Source organism: Triturus cristatus, chromosome 5_2 (genome assembly GCF_964204655.1).
Source record: "Triturus cristatus chromosome 5_2, aTriCri1.1, whole genome shotgun sequence".
Classification (NCBI taxonomy): Eukaryota; Metazoa; Chordata; class Amphibia; order Caudata; family Salamandridae; genus Triturus; species Triturus cristatus.
In genome coordinates, this window is record NC_140588.1 from 472,833,031 (window position 1) to 472,851,610 (window position 18,580).

The window sequence follows — 18,580 nt, forward strand, 5'->3', positions numbered from 1 at the left end:
ATCCGGAAGCCTCTCACAGCAGTGCTCCCAGCTGCTAGAAGGGTGCGTTGTGCTGCTCTGTGTTGACTTCTTTCCACCCCAGAAGTGACGGTGTGGAGCCAAAATAGGTGCCACGCTTGTGCTCTGACTTCAGTTCCTTTCTGTGCCTTCAGATGCTGATCCGGCGATCAGCACTTTTTTACCCCCACTGTTTTGATTAACTTTTTGCAGGATTTATTTTCTCCCAAAAAGGGAAACCAGTGTGAAGACCACAGGATCTAAGCCATTCTGGCACTATCTCAAACGAATGTCCTTGACAGATCCCCACAAGGTATGCCTTTTTGTGTTTGGGCTCTGGACTCAACTCCAAGTCATGTGAGTAATGCGCCCTCATGAACACCAGAGCTAGCCATGAATGTGAAGCAAAGCTGCACGTCACCGAACATCGGTAAAAACTGCTCAAGTCCCACTTCCGTTCCCAAGGTTGTTCCAGTGACAGGTCCTTGTCGTGGTTGAAGTCTTTGGGAAAGTCCAAATCGAAGAGGAAACACAAGAAAGCCAAGCTGGACACATCCACATCTTGTCAAACTTTATCTCCATAGAAGCTGCAAGGGTGTTAATATGCTGCCCAGTCTCGCTAACAATTCAATGAGGAGACGTTTCCATAATAGGTTTCGATGTCCTCTGAATTTACTGGGTCCTGGGTGAAGTCACAACTGATTGAGGTCTTCAGGGATGCATGTTGCGCATCTTTGGCACTCTCCCAGTACACTCTGGGTCATCTTTGGGCCCCAAGGATCCAAAGGGGCCTCCAGTCAGGTTACCGCCAGTGGACCGGTCTCCAGCCTCGTCTCTGTCCTTCAAACCATCTTCGGGTTCTGCAACGGTGCCAAAATTTGCACCAGTCCCTTTGACATTGACTCTTTTATTGATGCCACCAGCACCAGTGGAATACCCTATGCCGATTTCAGCACTTGACTCTGAGGCAAACTCATCTCGGCCTTGACCAAAGTCACTTGTGGAATCCAGATTGACGTGCCCACCTCTGTTTAATCTGATTCTGACACAACATTACATCAGCTTTTTGACTTTTGGAGATGAAAATGCTGATGATGGAGATAATTTACCCCCATACTACGATGATGGCAGTTTTTATATGGTTTTACAGGAGGCCAGTGGGTTTGATACACTCCTTAATACTGAGTTGATTTCTCCCCTTAGACTGCTGCCAGAACGGGGTGCTTCCTTTACTGTGGTCATTAGGGGTGCATCAGAAGTCTTGGACCTACAACTTCCCTTTGTGGAGGTTAAAAATAACATCAGTGCAGAGGGTCTGCAACCTGGGCAATTTTTCTCTGAGCTTGTATTGCCCGTTAGTGAAGCTCTGGCTGATACATTGATGGACACATGGACAAAGCTTTGTTCATGCCAACCAATGCAAAGGCAGATTGCCTGATGCCACAGGGGGGCCAGGCAGCCCTGTTTTCCTAGCTTAGTATTCCGCTCCTGAGAGTCTAGTGTTTCAACCCTCTACAAGCAAGGTTAGTCCCAACTCTTTCCCTGCAATTTCCCCAGACAGAGTAAATTGGATTGAGTATTCAAGAAGCAAATGTTCTCATCAGGCAGTCTAGCCTTGGGGATTGGTCAACGCCAGTTGTTTGCTTAGCTAATATTTGTATGCCCTTTGAGACATGGTCAGCAAGATCTTTCCGACAGTCCCTGAGGAACTTAGGGTTTCCCTGTCGCAGACCATTCAGGATGCCGCTAAATTCATTATCTGGTCGAGCTTAGACACCACAAATTGTTTAGGCCGAGCATCAGTACCTGTGTGGTCCTCCGTCGCATGCTTGGAAAAAGACTACAGTTTTTTCTGGGGATGTCCAGGCCTCCTTTGTGGATATGATATTTGATGGGTCTTGGCTGTTTGGCAAAAAAGTGGATTCCACCTGTGAATGCTTTAAAGAAAGCCATGTCATAGTCTTAGGGCCTTTAAGGTTCTACCAGGCAATTCGGTCAGCAAAACTGTCCTTTTAGGGGATTCTTTATAGGGTTAGCATACAGACAACGACAGACCCTCCTGTTGCCAGGAGAAACCCTAGTCCTTTTGTGGTAGGAGAAGAGGATCATACAGGCAACGTGTTGGTCAGCAGGGACACCGACCCTTTCATTCTCCCAGCCCTGCAGCAGCAGCCTCTAAGCTGCTTTAGCTTGCCCTTAGCGACTCACAACCACCCTGTAGGAGGCCGAATCCAACATTTTCTCCAGGGATACCAACAGATTACATCGGACAGATGGGTCCTCTAAATTGTTCAACGAGGTTACCCCCTCCTGTTTCTTCTCGACCCACTGTAACTTGCACCTATATCAGAGTAGCTTTCAGAGGACAACTTGGCCATTTTACTTCCGGAAGTGCAGGCTTCCTTCTCCAAAGGGGCCATAGAGAGGGTGCTGGCTTCGGAAATAGGAGATGGATGTTATTGCTGCTACTTTTTGTTGCTGAAGAAAGAAAGAGGCCTTTGTCTTATTCCAGATGTTCGCCCTCTGAATGCCTTACTGCAGAGGACAAATTCAATATGCTCCCTTGGGCCAGGTACTATCTGCTCTGATCTGGGTAAATGGATGGTAACCCTGGACCTGCAGGATGCATATTTTCATGTACACATCCTGCGGTCCCCCATACATTACCTGAGGTTCATGGTAGAACAGGAGCATTTCCTATTTGCTGTGCTCTCCTTCAGCCTTACCAGTGCCCCTCAGGTGCTCACAAAAATGAGATTGATGAGCTTTGTACATATTGGGGGGTTGGCGATAGTGGTTTTCCCAACCTTGATGATTCGCTGTTGAAGGCGGACTCCCCATGGTCAGTCGTAGACTACCTCCAGACGACAGTGAACTTTCTTATATCGCTTCAGTTCACTATCAATGTGCCAAAGTCACACTTGCCTTCTTCTGTTGTAGTCGCATGCCATTGGCCTGATGTTGATGGCCTTCCTCCCATCACTCAATGGGAGGCTGGAGCAGGTTCGCAAGGACAACACCACTGCCATATGCTACTGTATCAAGCAGGGCAGAGTGGAGTCCAGGGTCCTGTGCCAAGAGACTCTTGTTGGAGTTGGCTGGACTGTCAGGGCATATCCCTGATCATAAATCACTTGGTGGGATAGATGAATTCCAGGATAGATGAACTCTGCCAAAAGGGGCTGGGGGGGAGGTGAGGGGGGGTGAGGGGGCCACTAAGGGTGACTACATCTCGAGGTGCCACAGGGAAGCTTACGACAATGAGGTAAGTCCTGGCAGCATCTTTTTGCCACCTTCGAGAACACGCAGTGTCAAATTGTCCACTCGCTGGACTTCCTAAGAAGGCTCTCTCTAGGAGATTGATTCAGGCTAGATTGGAGAGCAGGTCTCCTGTACACCTTTTCGCTACTGCCCCTCCTTCTCTGAAGACTCATCTATTCAAGTCATCCTAGTGGCTCCAGACTGGCTCAAGAGAGTGTGGTACCCTGAATCTCTGTGCATGAGCATTTGTCCTCTGATGAGCCTAGCTCTGCGGGAGGATCCTCTGTTGCAGAGGCAGGACTGGGTTCTATACCCGAACCTGCGCAGTATACACCTCCATGCATGGAGTGCGTTCTATCTGTCACCGAGATTGTGGATATCATCCCTGTGTCCAGGCATCCTTCTCCAAAGTCTGTCTACGCTGGACAATTTTGTGGACTGGTGTGGAGTCCACAACAAAGATCACTTACCAGCCAAGCTGTCAATGTTTTACTGTTACCCTTGTCCCTGGCAGTTTCAGCCTTTTTGCCTTTGCTGGACCAACTACCATTGTTTAAATAATCTGTTGTGATGTTTTTTTTTAAGGTTTGATACACATGTTCCCTCCCAAACCGTTTTTGATACTATAGTGGGATCTCGGTGCTGACTTTACTTATGTGTACTCCCTTCGAACCCAAGCACAGCTGTTCACTGCACCTTATGACTTTACAAACAGTCTTTTTCATTGCGATCATGTTCGCTTGTTGCGAAAGTGAGCTCCAGGCTCTATCTGTACAGCCGCCCTAAACATGTTTTTCCTTGGTAAACTGGTGTTGAGGACCAGGGCGGCCTTTTTGCTAAACGTTAGGACGTTGTTTCATGTTGGGCAGTTCATCAGGCAACCAACATTCTTTCCTCCCCCTCAACCCTCGTAATAAGAGGCGAGACTTCAATGACTAGATCTCAAGAGAGTCCCGAGCTTTTATATTGTTCACACTATATCCATTGTGTGGACAATTGGTCTTTGTTGGATTTTCTGGAGCAAAGGAAGGCAACCCAGTACAGAAGAGGTCTCTGTCAAGATGGATAGTCCTCTGCATTAAGACCTGCTACACAATGGCCAAGAAGCAGCCGCTGGAATGGCTGAGGGCTCATTTCACCAGAGTTAAGTCTGCTATCTCTGTGTTGGAAGGCAGAGTGCCTGTGCTTGACATCTGGTGGGCTGCTCCGTGGTTATGTGCCAGTACTACGTCTTGACAGCTACGTCCGAAGGAAGGGCATTTTGCCTGTTTGGTCCTGCAGAACTTTTTTGATCTGAGCCCACTGCACAGACCCTCCACCTTTAGGAGTTACTGCTTTGGTATCTCTTAGAAAGGTGAGGAATCTCATTTTTTAAGTACCCATCAAAAGAATACGTTACTCTCCTTCGCTAACGATGTTTTTGGTTCATACTCTTTATAACCGCAGATTCCTCACTGCCATTTCACCTTCCTGTTCTGGGGAGTGCTCTCCTTTAGTCATCTGAAAAGTTCCCAAATTAGAGATCTGCACTCCAGTACTCCCAATTGTATTTTAGTGCTCCACGTCCAAGGGCGCAGAATGAGTCAAGCAAGAAACTGACATCTGCGTGCCGAGGTGGCGCTTATATGTGTCTCACCTCTGTCACTTTTGTGGCAGAATAAGGCAAGTGTGGAGCCGCACAGCACCATCTAGAGGTGCACAGGAGCACTGCTATGAAAACGTGGGAGTCCAGTCTGGCGCCTCGGAAATATTCTAAAAATAAGGAATCTGCAGTCATACATCATACTCACCAGAAATAGCACTTCTAAAAGTAAGTAACATTCTTCAGCAGTAAACAAGTTCTGCAATCAAAGTTAAATCAACTCTAGTTGCAAAACAGGTGTAAGATATGAGACAACGTTTTACGGAATATAACATATAAGACATGAATAGTTAACTTACACTATTTTTTAGGAGAATAATATAATATAAAAAGCTTGCTATAAAACGAATAAGTAACAATGAAAAGGATAATATTTTTTTACAGATATATTTCCAGTTAATCATCATATATTTTGTACAAGCTCAATTTATTTCAGTAATATGGTACTAAATTGAGCTAAGAAATGTAACAGCAAAATAATAAAATTCAGCCGCCGTTACCTCTTGCCACTCTTAACAAGCCCTTATGCACTGCTATGGCTGCTCACCTTCTTGAGTGACTTATGCGTGTTCCCTCCTTGTTTTTTCTTTAGGTCGCATGGGCAACAGCCGCCGGGCTTTGAAGATGATTATGGAGGAGCTGCATGATGTGGACAAAGCCATTGAGTTTGCAAAGGAGCAAGATGATTCTGAGCTATGGGATGACCTGATTTTGTATTCTATTGACAAACCTCGTTAGTAGCTAAGTTTTCTTTTCTCGATTTAATTTTGTGGGAACAAAGCTGTGGTATGAATCATCACAGTGCATAGTGAGATGAATTCAAAATTTGTTTCGGGACCTGTGCCAGGGAATACAATAGTGGCAGGAAAGACTAGATGGTTCAGAAAATGCCAGTCATTCAGTCCCCTTGCCTGTTGTACACTTCAGAATACATTGCACAATTCTCTTAGACAAAGCAGATAGTATAAATGATGCATCAGGTGCCTCACATAAATATTTGTATTAATTTTATGCATGTTACCTCTTCATCTTATTTCTGCCAAACAAGAGTTTTTGTGCCACCTATCAAAATCATAATGCTGAAAAAATGCATTTTAAGTGAATGCCTTTTTCTGTGTCAGACGTCTTTAAACGTATTTGTTATGACCGCTCCCTAAGCAAAAGGTTTTGAAGTCGACCCCCCTCCATAACTTTATAGCACAGATTGGGAGAGCAGGAGGGGCAGGGATGAGAGCATAGGGTGGGGCATATGAGATCATTGCAGGGGGTACTCTTTTTCTGTAGGTCATAATCCATATTAAATGTGATTCTTATAAAGGAGCAAATGCATCAGACAAAAACAGAAACTGACCTAAAAACACTGCTTCCTATAATAGGGGTGACGTGAGCCCCTCACACTCCTCAGTGCAACTGTGCCTGGTACACTAAGGAGAGTGGCGACTGAGTAGCAGACCGTCTCCTGTGCCTCTTTCAACTTTTCCCCCCATGCCTGGTTATCACGTCAATCTTGAACCCGGCACTCCATCCCTTTCAGAAACAAAATAGCTCTCATCTGTTTCCCACCTCCCCACCAAAACTTTAAAAACTTTATGGTGAGCACTGGGAGAGTAAAAGAGACTGGGCTGAGCACATAAAGAGGAGCTTATGGGATGATTCCTGGGGTACCTTTTCTGCAGGTCAGAAGAGAAATAGCTCTCATGTGTTCCCTCTCCCCACCTCCATGCAGCAAGGGCGTCTTTAGTTATATGCTAGCAAGGAATATGAACCCTTATGCCCCTTTTGTAAAGTAATATATCTTTTAATAAGCTGTCACTGTCCATTTGAAATTAAACAAGCATTGGCAGAGCCAGTAGGTCATCCTCATCCTCCAACCCACTCCCCTTTCCAATCAACGGGGTAGTGAGGTAGGTTATGAGGCAACACTGAGGGAGGAAGGAAGAGAAGGACACCTGTAGGATGAGAGGACAGGTGAAAGGAGATAGAGAGTATATGGACACAGAGGGATGGCAGGAAAGGTCTGGGACAACCACACGGAGAGCGCAGGGTGGATGGGAGGTGTTGGGGCAAGCACACTGTTAGTATGAGAGTGAAGTTGCTATGGAATAGTTAAACCTAGATTCACTTCCTTTGTGACTCAGGTAAATCTGCGACCCCTGCACCCCCTCAAGGTAAGTAGCATTTTATCCCATAGGGTGTTTGACTTCTAGTTTTATGGTCTGGGTAGAGTGTGGACCAATTCATCCCTAAGATTTATACTCTTTCTGAAGGAGAACATCGGTGGTGCAAGTCCTAAACTGTTACTTTTCAAGATTGTCAAAAGTTTAACTATTTTCTTAACCTGATTAGACATTGCGCTCTATGTCAAGACACAAATCAGTTTGTTGGTTTCTTGTCCTCATTCATTCTGCAAGAGGGCCTCCCTGTTATTATTACTTGCCCTTTTGCATGCTTAAGACACAACCCATAGGAGGTAGCCACGGTTTCTTAATTTAAACGATAGTCTGTGCTTCCTGGTCATAATCTTTTACTGACGTACAAGTGCAGCGTACCCTCATAAATTTACAAATTTGAAGGTTCTTCCTCAATGCCCTTGGATGAAAACTGCTGAACAGAAGGAGCCTGTCTCTGTTGGTTGGTTTTTTAAACAATCATGTAATAAATCTCTCATAACTGGGTACAATTGCCAGATCTAAACAGGCATTTGCAATGCAATCAGACTCGCCTTTGGGACCTTGGCTATGCAGCACATTAATGCACATTACTGCAACGTAGCTTCGTTCACATGTATTTTTAGCACAATGACATCCCCCACATGACACTAATCACTCGCACTTCACCATACGGCATTCGGATAAAAAGATCTCCGACAAAGAGTCCCTATTATAGGGAGCACGTCGGGTATTGCACCGCCGACCCGACGAGGAGCAGCCCATATGATGAAGCATGACACCTGCAAGGGTGTGTGAGGGTATTACTATCCGGAATATGGATTCCCCACACGGACCCCAATCCTCGGGTTAGTGGGGCTCCCTGTCTTCCCTGACTCTGTACTTCTAGATGTTTTTATAAGAGAGGAACGGCATAACCTCCTTTTGTATAAAGTAATCACTGCAACACATTAAATACTTGACAATGATGCCTGTGAATACTGTTTCTGATGAGCAAAAAGCCCCGCATTATTACTGCCAGATAAGGAAGACATGCGAGTGAGTTTGGTTACAGTTGCACGGCGTGAGTTGAGTGGGAAAGGCAATATTTTATGTACAGAGAAAAATAACATGGCTACATTTCGTAGCAAACAAGCACTGCATCGCATTTCTGGCCCATGCTTTGCAACGTTAAATGTGGAACTACAAATTGCAAGTTGCAACCTGCTCTAGGCAGGAAAAAAACATTCCCGAAAGCTTCCTACGTCAGCAAACGAGACTGAACACCCCACTGCCACAGCCAACAAGAGTCCTGAGAGGGTGAGGTGGAACCCTGCATCCAACCCACACCGGGCCACTGAGACGGCAGTAAAGAAATTTGCAGGAGAAAAGACCTGGCCGGGCCCTCACACACCGAGCTGTGCAGCGGGCTGCAGGGGGTTGAGCACAGAGCCAGCAGCGCCCGGGTGCCAGTGTCCTCCCCGGCCATGCTCGGTGCTGGGGAATCGGCAGCACCGCTGTTGCTGGCGGGTCCCTTGGGTAGACGCAGCCGGGAAGGGTAGGCAGCGTGACAGCCGTGTCACAGATCGGAGGAGACCGCGCCTTTCGCTGGAGTGGGGCGCTGTTTACAGAGACAAAAAAAAGCATTTGGAATGCAATAGGACTTGCATTTATGCGAGACCTGTTGCCTTGCATCACAGACAATGGGAGGGGGGGGAGCACAAACAAGGGGAGTGCGGGCAGGGGAGAGGGGGAAGGGGGCGAGAAGGCATGGACAAAGTAGTGCTCACAGTCTAAGTTACTCGTACCGTACTGTGTTACACTCGAAATAAAGGGGCCAGTAGCCATGGGAGGGTACAAATGACGACATGGCCATAATAAGGAGGGACGAACAAGCCTCATAATCAATCAGAAGGCAGCATTTACGAAAGACAATGACACGAGCCAATTAAACACAAGGGCGGAGAGTGGGTGGAGCTTCCATGGAGCTTCCACTCCATACTCTATTACTGCATGCCTTGCAGAGCATGCGTGCTGCCGCTATAGGCTCGACCTAAAAAAGGAAGTTCAGTCTTGGTTATGGTGGATGTAAACCTCAAGAACTGGTTACATGAACTCACCATCCGACAAATGCAATCGCTTCTGCCTCTGTGCCATGCCAAATCAAAATAATATCATCATTGTGGCGTTTCCAGACTTAAATCTTATCTCTGTGTGGATTGTCTAGTGAGAATATGTGTTACTCTTCAAACCGGGGGACCTAAAGACAGGCCAGACTAGGAGTAAAGGTGCTTCCCATGAAAGTGCCATGAATCTGTTTATAGTAAGCCCCATTCAATTCTAAATAGTTCATGGTCAGAACTATTCTAGCCAGAGAAATATTATATTCTTGGGGGTTCAAGTAATTCCACTCCTCATTTCTAATTAAGTCATAAACTACCCTTAGGGTCTCCTCCTGTAGAATGTTGGTATACAATGACTCAATAGCAAGGGAACTCAAAAGGTCTGACTCTTCATCGTATGTAAGAGAGTCAAAAAGATTCAACACTTCCTTGGTATCCTTCAAATAGGATGGAATGTTCGCAACTAAGGGACGTAGGTGGTGGTCGCAATACTGTAAAAGGGGTTCCAGTACCCAGCCTGTGCCTGATACTATCGATCGCCCTGGAACAGCAGTAACCCCTTTGTGAATCTTGGGAATGGTGTAAGAATACAGAATCTTAGGGTTATTCTAGATCATAAAGATTGCCTTGTTCTCCATAATCCATCTGTTTTTTCGAGCTTTATCAATTGCTTTCTTAATCTCTTTTTAGATATCATGTGTGGGATCTCTGTTAGTTTTAGTGCAACTCCTTGTATCGCCCAACAGCATCAAACACTCTGTTGTAATCACTTGTGTCCTGAACAACAATGGCACCCCCCTTGTCTGCTGGGTTAATGGTTATGAGATAATTCTGCTTCACTTGCTGTAAGACTTCATTTCCATAAACCCTATTGGTCATGGAGTTAGAACCTTTAATCAGGGTCTCACTAGCAATTCATGCCCCTAGCATGCTGTGTTTGCATTTGGTTTTTCATATTCGTAAAAGCTCTTCAGAACTGTCTTTTCCTCTTTACTTACTTGTGTTATTAATGCTAGTTCAGTATGTTAATAATGCACTTCGAATTCACTTCGCACATTTATGCCCTCTTCAAAGATTACCCACACACCACTTCATAGTGTAAGGTACTGCTAAAAGCAGCAAAAAACGTCTGTGTGAAATACTCAGCAAAATATGCGCTAATAGGCCTGAAAACACAACACCCTCTTGCTAGTCCACAAAATCCTATAATCAGGAATAATTCTGTCTCTAGAATTTCTGCTGCCCACAGACCGCCAGCATCAGCAACTCCAGTTTGTGAAGTCCAAATACCAGAATCAGTCCCAAATCCTCCACTCCATCTGTCTGACAGTTTTTAACCCTATTTTTACCCTATTACTGCAGTCTCATAACATAGGTGGATTGATATGTATTTAGGTAATAATTTGCTTAGCTTGAGGAGAGACTAAATATTAAAGCGGGCTATTTGCATTGCTGTAAGCAGCTTCCCAGTGTTTGTCCAAGCAGCCATACATTAACAGTATCTTAATTCCATGATTTAGGCACTGTGACCAAATCACAGTGTTTATGACTGCCAAATGTTTTTCACAATGTACTAAACCCCTTTTATGATTTAAAAAAATCTTTCAGGGTCACAATTACAGTCGCAACCCTTGGAAATTGTTTCGAGGGTGGGAGTAGGCAGTGATCAGGGTACCACTGCCTGATCATCCTATTGCCTTACCAAATGAGAATATTTTGCAACACCAGTTCCTTTAAGAAATACAAGCTACTTTAAAAATATTCCCCCTTGGAAATGTGAACTTAAGGATATTGGGTCTTTTTTCCCTTGCAGCCCACCATCCATATGTACTTTGCCAATCTCAGCGGGTTTTAAAGAGGGAACTGCCTAACTAGTAATAATTACACATGTTGTTCTGCAGCCTCCTGCTACTGGGCATTTTGTGAAGCGAAATATTAGTATATAGGTCCCATCGTTAAAATGGCAGGTAGGTGTCAGAAAGTTGATACATAATTTACTCTCACTACTTGCACCTTGCCTCTACGTGAGGCCTTTAATCTTTTGCCACTCACTGACTACATCACTGTAGTCCGTCTAAGTGCTCCATATCCAGTAAAGCTAATTTCTCTAGCTTTCCACATGCCTGACCTCACCACCTATACCTGTCTTAATCCAGTAAATCTTTGACATTCAACCACTACATTTTGAATAGCCACAATATATTTATTGTCCAACAGGCATTTAATTGAATAGAAATAGAAACATGTTCCTCCACTTTTTCCTGAATTTTAGTCCTCAATATTCTTTTTTCCGTTATCATTGCCACCACTTGCACACATTAGAGGATACTCAGGACTGTTTTATTTAAGTATTTCTGTACATGTGTTCCTTCTGTTTAGTACCTCATCTTCCATCAGGTCTAGTAATCAGTGGAGACACCATCTACAAAATACACTGCACCAACTGTATTGCGCTGTTCCAGAGAGAGCACGTGCCAGACCCATCAAACGAGCAATGAAGTGTCCAAACTTGTCTACATGGCTGTATCCATACCATCCATCCAGAAATCATGGCTGTATCCATACCATCCATCCAGAAGTCATTAACTGACTTGCAGAGAAGGGTCTGAAAACTGGAAATTCATGGTTGTTATTCCTTCTTGTCTTTATACCGCAGAGCTCTTTTTCAGTTTACCTCTGATGGCTAGTACTTGAAGTTGTGTAGAATATTTCTCCCATGCACTTTATGGTAGCTTCATTTAGTACTGACATAATTTATGGGTCGCCCATTTGAAGTCATGCATTCTTGTGTGCAAAGATGCCTAACCTTAAAGTTACCCTTCTTATTTTTGGTTGCCTAATCAAGAAGCATGTGCGAGCTGCTGGCATTTCAGCATTCCCCCCATATATTGTATTCATGAACGGCAGAATGAGGTTGAAAGTCAATCTTTCTTACTGAAGATGTGTTTGGTGCTCCGCCTATCTCCAATTAAACTTTTGCCTGGGTTTGTCCCCTCCCCCACGCCTGGAAAGAGAAGGAAATATTACATACATTATACCATGTAAGAACCCATTAAATACATAGATACTAGGAAACAAATTAAAATGATGACCTGGTTGCAGGCTATAGTTATTATGAACTAATTAAGTAAGTCAGACAACAAGCAATCTTCAGATGGTTGTGTGTGTGCATTAAACATTATTATGAACTAACAGGAGATCCCTATAAAAGATTTTGAGCGTACTCTATGTGGGAAAAAGTAGTAACATCAGCCCTTCTTAGAAGTGCTCTGAGTCAGATGATTTTCCATGATCTACCTTTGCCTCTCTACATTTTTTTTGTGTGGATCGGGAACACTTGACTGTGGTCTTTGTTGTTAGGTGTCCTACCATATTTATGTACTCCTACCATTGGAGGAGGTTTACCTCTTGGTGTTCTGACAGTGATGTGAATCCTCAAGTGCAGTCCCACTCATTCTGAAGGTTGCTGTGTCCTTCACATAGTAGAGACTTAATGTGTCCTCTGTACCGTGCTAGATGGCAAGGTAGCTGCAGTCTACAGGGTTAGTAGATCAGGGTTTATTTATCAAAGATCCCTTGGTATTGCTTTTTCAGAAGGAACTTCCTCGCACATTTCCTCCTAAGCTGTTTGTTCCTCCCCCCTTGCTTTTGTTTTTGATGAGGGGGCTCTCTTCTTAAACTTGTTCATGATTGCTTGTTTGAGCTCCCTATGCTGAAAAAAGCCATGCATTTTCCAAACACACAATTTCGAAATTCATTTTACCCTGAAAATGACTTTGCTGTGAGATTGAAAAGTGGGATCCCAAGTGGACACTGGGTGCATTCCGCTAAGAGAGACCATCCAAGATTGATCCACAGTGATCTGCTCCATCCCAGAGATTCAGAATATCTCCTCCTATAAATTTAGCTATATATTATCCAGTGGAAAACCCTTACATCGTGAATGATTATTTTAGAATGTCTTGGCCCTCATGCACCAAAGTAGGCATTTGGAGCAGAACTGTCATTTCTCATCTTCTCAGCAGAGTAGATTTTTCAGATACCTGCCAGTCAAGCCTTTTCCTTCTGTGCACTCATATTACTTGGCATTTGTGGACGCTCGAAGTGAGGCTGGGTTATCTCTGGTTGCAGCAGGCTTGTGCATACCACCCTTTTTTCCTTTGTTCTGTGTGTCCAATCACTCTGACTTGCTACTAAGTTGCTTCTGATGGAGTCTTTCAGTATGGCAATCTGTTGGAGATAGTATCCAGTAGAAGAACAGGTTTAGTAGCATTCTCTAATTGTTGGAAGTGGACATCATTTTAGATCTCTAAAAGTCTAATCATTGAATTGAACCTGATGAGACTTTGTTAGACACAGCCTACAAACATTGTAGAGATTATTTTCTTGTCTGACTGCAGAGATCATTTGCGAAGTTATGGTGTTTACCTTACAGGCCCTAATGACTTAGAAAGATTACAAAACAATTGGGAGACTAACGTTTTTTAACTGTCCAAAGTAATATTTGAAAACATTGATGACATCAACTATGGAGCATTTATGTGACAGGAAAGTGTCTTTTCTTTGGAATGAAACATATATAGTGCATCTATCTCTGGAGCTTATTGGTGCTTGAGTGTCCACAAAGGCAGAACATTAAAATACAAGGCGTATTATATTAACACTTTAAAGATTCCTAACATGCTGGAGATTAATTTCAGCTCCAAGATTGATAGAAAGGAAGTTCTGCAATTTTGCCGCCACAACATAGAAATCTCTTTTGCCAAAATGAGCGGTTTTAGGCCTGGGAATTACAACTTAATTATTGAGACTTACAGCAAAGAGTACAACTGGACAAGTGCCAAGACAACTTCTTTGCAAGGAATTTGAGAAGCTGCGTATTATCTGCCCTGTGTACAAGGACTAAGGCCTTAAATCTGATTCTTTCTTTCTTTGTTTGGAAACCAATGTAATTGGTGTAGGACAGGAAAAATATGTACTCTCCTTGATATCTTAGTCTTAGGGAGTGCTGTTGCATTTTGTACTAATTGCAGTTGACCTGTTATCGGGAGAGGCAAGATATATGGCATTGCCATAATGTAGCAAGGACTATATGAGAGCATTCACCGGAATATGAAGAGTATCTTAGAGATAAGGTAGTAATGTTCCTAAAGTTTTAACTGTCAGAGGCAGGTTTTTGCCACTTTTGCTACTTGTCATCTATGCGAAAGAATAGAATTTACATGAGATTCAAGATTCCTTACTGACTTGGCAGGCATAGGGTATACACCCATTTCATATGCCCAGTCAAGTCAATTAATATGTAGAGAGTCTTTTTTTTTCTTCATTTGATTAATTTATTATTTTTTACTGCTATTTCACTGGTACTATTACACAGCTGTATTTCCTCAGTAGACAAATGTACTTTTTGGCATAACATTTTAAAAAAATAAAAAAATCTAGCACGAACAGCGAGGGAACCGCACTTACTGACCACTTTTATTAGCTTTTCTTTTGCAAGAGTGTTTGACACCAGAGCCCTAGCAGAAGAATATTTACTGTCTCAGCCAATAACAATTCAAGGTTGTTTTCACCCCATTTATTTAGCTTTTTCCCATTGCTCTGTTCACAACACGCCAATCATCAGCAAGACGCTAAAGATTGTAAAGCCACCTTCTTTATTTGTAATTCAGCGACTTGTGATATTTTGGTACCAATTAATATTGATTTTACAATTGGTTTACAGAGATGATTTTTTTCTTTTGTTATTCTTTTTTAAATCCTCATTCGCCTCCGACGACTAAAACAAGTAGATTGTCTTTACCGTTACTCTTTTTCAAGAGACTTAGGCAATCGAGATGAGGCCCGAGAGATACCACCCGCCTACCGGTATATAACAAAACCTACAGAATGTCGCTGACCTCTCTTTTTAAAGGAGAGGGTGGTCGCACTCTCTTCTGATCGTAACCAACACTGTGACATATTGGTCAGTAGAGTGTAAGAACTGGGAAGAAAGCAAGGCCAGCACAGTCCGAGAGACTCCAGAGAGGCATAATCATAGGATCCGAGGCTTGATTTTCAAATTAATGACTCAACAACTTAAACCCCTAAAAAACTATATAAACTCGTCCAAAAGCTAAGAAAGAGACAAATTAAGCAAACAATCCCACAATGCTTTCTTTCTAGTATTCTGCAATCTACCAAAATCCATTTTAGAGGTCTTGTATAAGGAGGACAGCCAATCTGAGTGAACGGTGGGTGTAACTTCTGCCCATCTCCTGCATATTTCTAGTCTGGCCAGCAGGATTGCGTAAAATAAAAAAAACCCTAGCAGGGCCAATAACTTCACTGGCTATGCCAAAGATAATCAAGACCAGGGAAATTTGGCAGGGGTTCCCAAAATATCAGTTAGGGTTGCCCCTACTTTCTCCCAAAATTCAGAAATGGGTGGACAATCTTTAAAGATATGTATGTCTGAGGTATTCAATAAACAAAAGTGATTCTATCCTATCAAAAAAGTGTAAAAAAGTGATACTAAATAGTTAATTAATTACTTGATTTTATATATTTTTTTGTTTTTACAATAATTAGTACAGTGAAATAGAAGTGATCCGTGGAGTGCCACGGAAAGCACTAAGTGTTTTTAAAATACCCCTCACACACTATGAGTCCCATAGTGTCATGCTTCATCATGGGGGTCTTCCCGTCCCTCTACGGGGCGGGGCGTGCTACTACCAACGACTGCGCGGGAGCACTGTTGTTGTGATAGTAAGGCTTATGTGTAGTGCAAGGGATGTGAGTGATTAGGGATTCGTGAAAATAAGAGTAAAATTAAAAAGACCCTGGCTAGTAGAAAAAACAATTTTATTCTGTTCTCTAGCTGGGACCATTAAAAATGGGGAAAAAGAGTAGGAAATCTCAATTTTGTGGTTACCTACTGGGTCGACATGTTTCGTGAGCAGTCCCCACTGCTATACTCATCAGGACCAAAAATTATAGTAATCCCTTAAGCACTAGAGAAAATTTCTAGAGTCATATGCCTATTCGTCTCTATTGGCAGACTTAAATGAAAGCTGCGCCCTAGGGTACACTGACCCTAATTGGAAAATAGGACCAAATTGGTATCTGAAAAAAAGGAAAGAGGATGAAGAGAACATCAGAAATACATGGCTTTTTTATCATCATTGTCGGGTATGAACACAACACCGTACTTATAGTATAACTTGCTGCAAATACAGTTGATATTGATCTGTGATATATTTTTCTCGATATATATATTTTTCGTTCTATATCTATGCGGGTATGGTAAATTGCACACAGCACCCGTTTTTTAGGAAGGCTAGAAGAGAAAGTTGGACATAGAAAACAGACTATACGAAACGTTACTACACAAAGGCACACAATGGTATATACATATATAAAATACAAATAGACATGATGGTACGCAATCATACACTACATACAGAAAGACGTGATGTACATACTTTGGTTAGTTGTACTGTTCAGGCTTCATGAGCACGCACTGGAGGGGAGGACGCCTGGTAATAGTCACTACAGAATAGTAAGTATCGTAATAGTTAGTGAAGCGGCGTGTTCTTTTGTGTCTTTCGTGCTTTAATTTCCACAATAATGACGGGGAAACGTCAGATTAACTCAGACAATGAATAGATGTTTCATGAAACTAACGACCAATGGACTACGCGATCGGCCGATGACTTAATTTGGTGTTCTGCAGATAACCGCAACTCCAATGCCGCAACAAGGAAGTGAGGGATTGGTTTTTCACAAAAGTCCATGTGGGGCGGCCATCTTAAGCTTTTCACGCACTAGTAGCGCGCTTGCTTCCTTCACCATAGCAACCAGGAAGTGAGGGATTGGTGTTTCACAAAGTCCATGCTGGGCGGCCATTTTTAGCCTTTCACGCTCTAGTAGCGCGCTCGCTTCCTACGTGCTCCCGGCCAATAAAAACACTGCTGTACACTTCAGTGTTTACATCGACGGAGCGGCACGGAGGCAGACGGAAGCGAGGCATGATCCTGAAAACTGTAAGTTGTGACCGGGCCAGGTCCTTAAAAACAGGTCAGGAGTTTGGTAAGCTCGCTTATCACCAACAGCTACCGCTTCACTAACTATTACGATACTTACTATTCTGTAGTGACTATTACCAGGCGTCCTCCCCTCCAGTGCGTGCTCATGAAGCCTGAACAGTACAACTAACCAAAGTATGTACATCACGTCTTTCTGTATGTAGTGTATGATTGCGTACCATCATGTCTATTTGTATTTTATATATGTATATACCATTGTGTGCCTTTGTGTAGTAACGTTTCGTATAGTCTGTTTTCTATGTCCAACTTTCTCTTCTAGCCTTCCTAAAAAACGGGTGCTGTGTGCAATTTACCATACCCGCATAGATATAGAACGAAAAATATATATATCGAGAAAAATATATCACAGATCAATATCAACTGTATTTGCAGCAAGTTATACTATAAGTACGGTGTTGTGTTCATACCCGACAATGATGATAAAAAAGCCATGTATTTCTGATGTTCTCTTCATCCTCTTTCCTTTTTTTCAGATACCAATTTGGTCCTATTTTCCAATTAGGGTCAGTGTACCCTAGGGCGCAGCTTTCATTTAAGTCTGCCAATAGAGACGAATAGGCATATGACTCTAGAAATTTTCTCTAGTGCTTAAGGGATTACTATAATTTTTGGTCCTGATGAGTATAGCAGTGGGGACTGCTCACGAAACATGTCGACCCAGTAGGTAACCACAAAATTGAGATTTCCTACTCTTTTTCCCCATTTTTAATGGTCCCAGCTAGAGAACAGAATAAAATTGTTTTTTCTACTAGCCAGGGTCTTTTTAATTTTACTCTTATTTTCACGAATCCCTAATCACTCACATCCCTTGCACTACACATAAGCCTTACTATCACAACAACAGTGCTCCCGCGCAGTCGTTGGTAGTAGCACGCCCCGCCCCGTAGAGGGACGGGAAGACCCCCATGATGAAGCATGACACTATGGGACTCATAGTGTGTGAGGGGTATTTTAAAAACACTTAGTGCTTTCCGTGGCACTCCACGGATCACTTCTATTTCACTGTACTAATTATTGTAAAAACAAAACAATATATAAAATCAAGTAATTAATTAACTATTTAGTATCACTTTTTTACACTTTTTTGATAGGATAGAATCACTTTTGTTTATTAAATATCAGATAGGAGGTAGGTTCTATCCTTATACCTCTTCCCTCCCTCTCTTTGATTATCTCTTTGTCTGAGGTATTCACCAGGTCGCACTTCTTACAACTGACAGTAGGAAGTCTAGAAGGAGATAAGTAAACTTTGTGTACAGTGAAGTAGTGGTTCCTCCTAAACCAGGCTGGCTTTAAACTGTGAACAAGGTGTTAAAGGAGGTT

General features: G+C 43.0%; 1 protein-coding gene across 1 annotated transcript in view; it reads left to right on the forward strand.

The window, feature by feature from the left end:
- Window positions 1–18,580, forward strand: part of VPS41 (VPS41 subunit of HOPS complex) — an 828,363-nt gene that overhangs the window by 678,387 nt on the left and 131,396 nt on the right. The window contains exon 24 of the mRNA XM_085607440.1: window positions 5,493–5,633. Within this exon, the coding sequence (XP_085463566.1) occupies window positions 5,493–5,633 (141 nt within the window). The remainder of the gene's footprint in view (window positions 1–5,492; window positions 5,634–18,580) is intronic.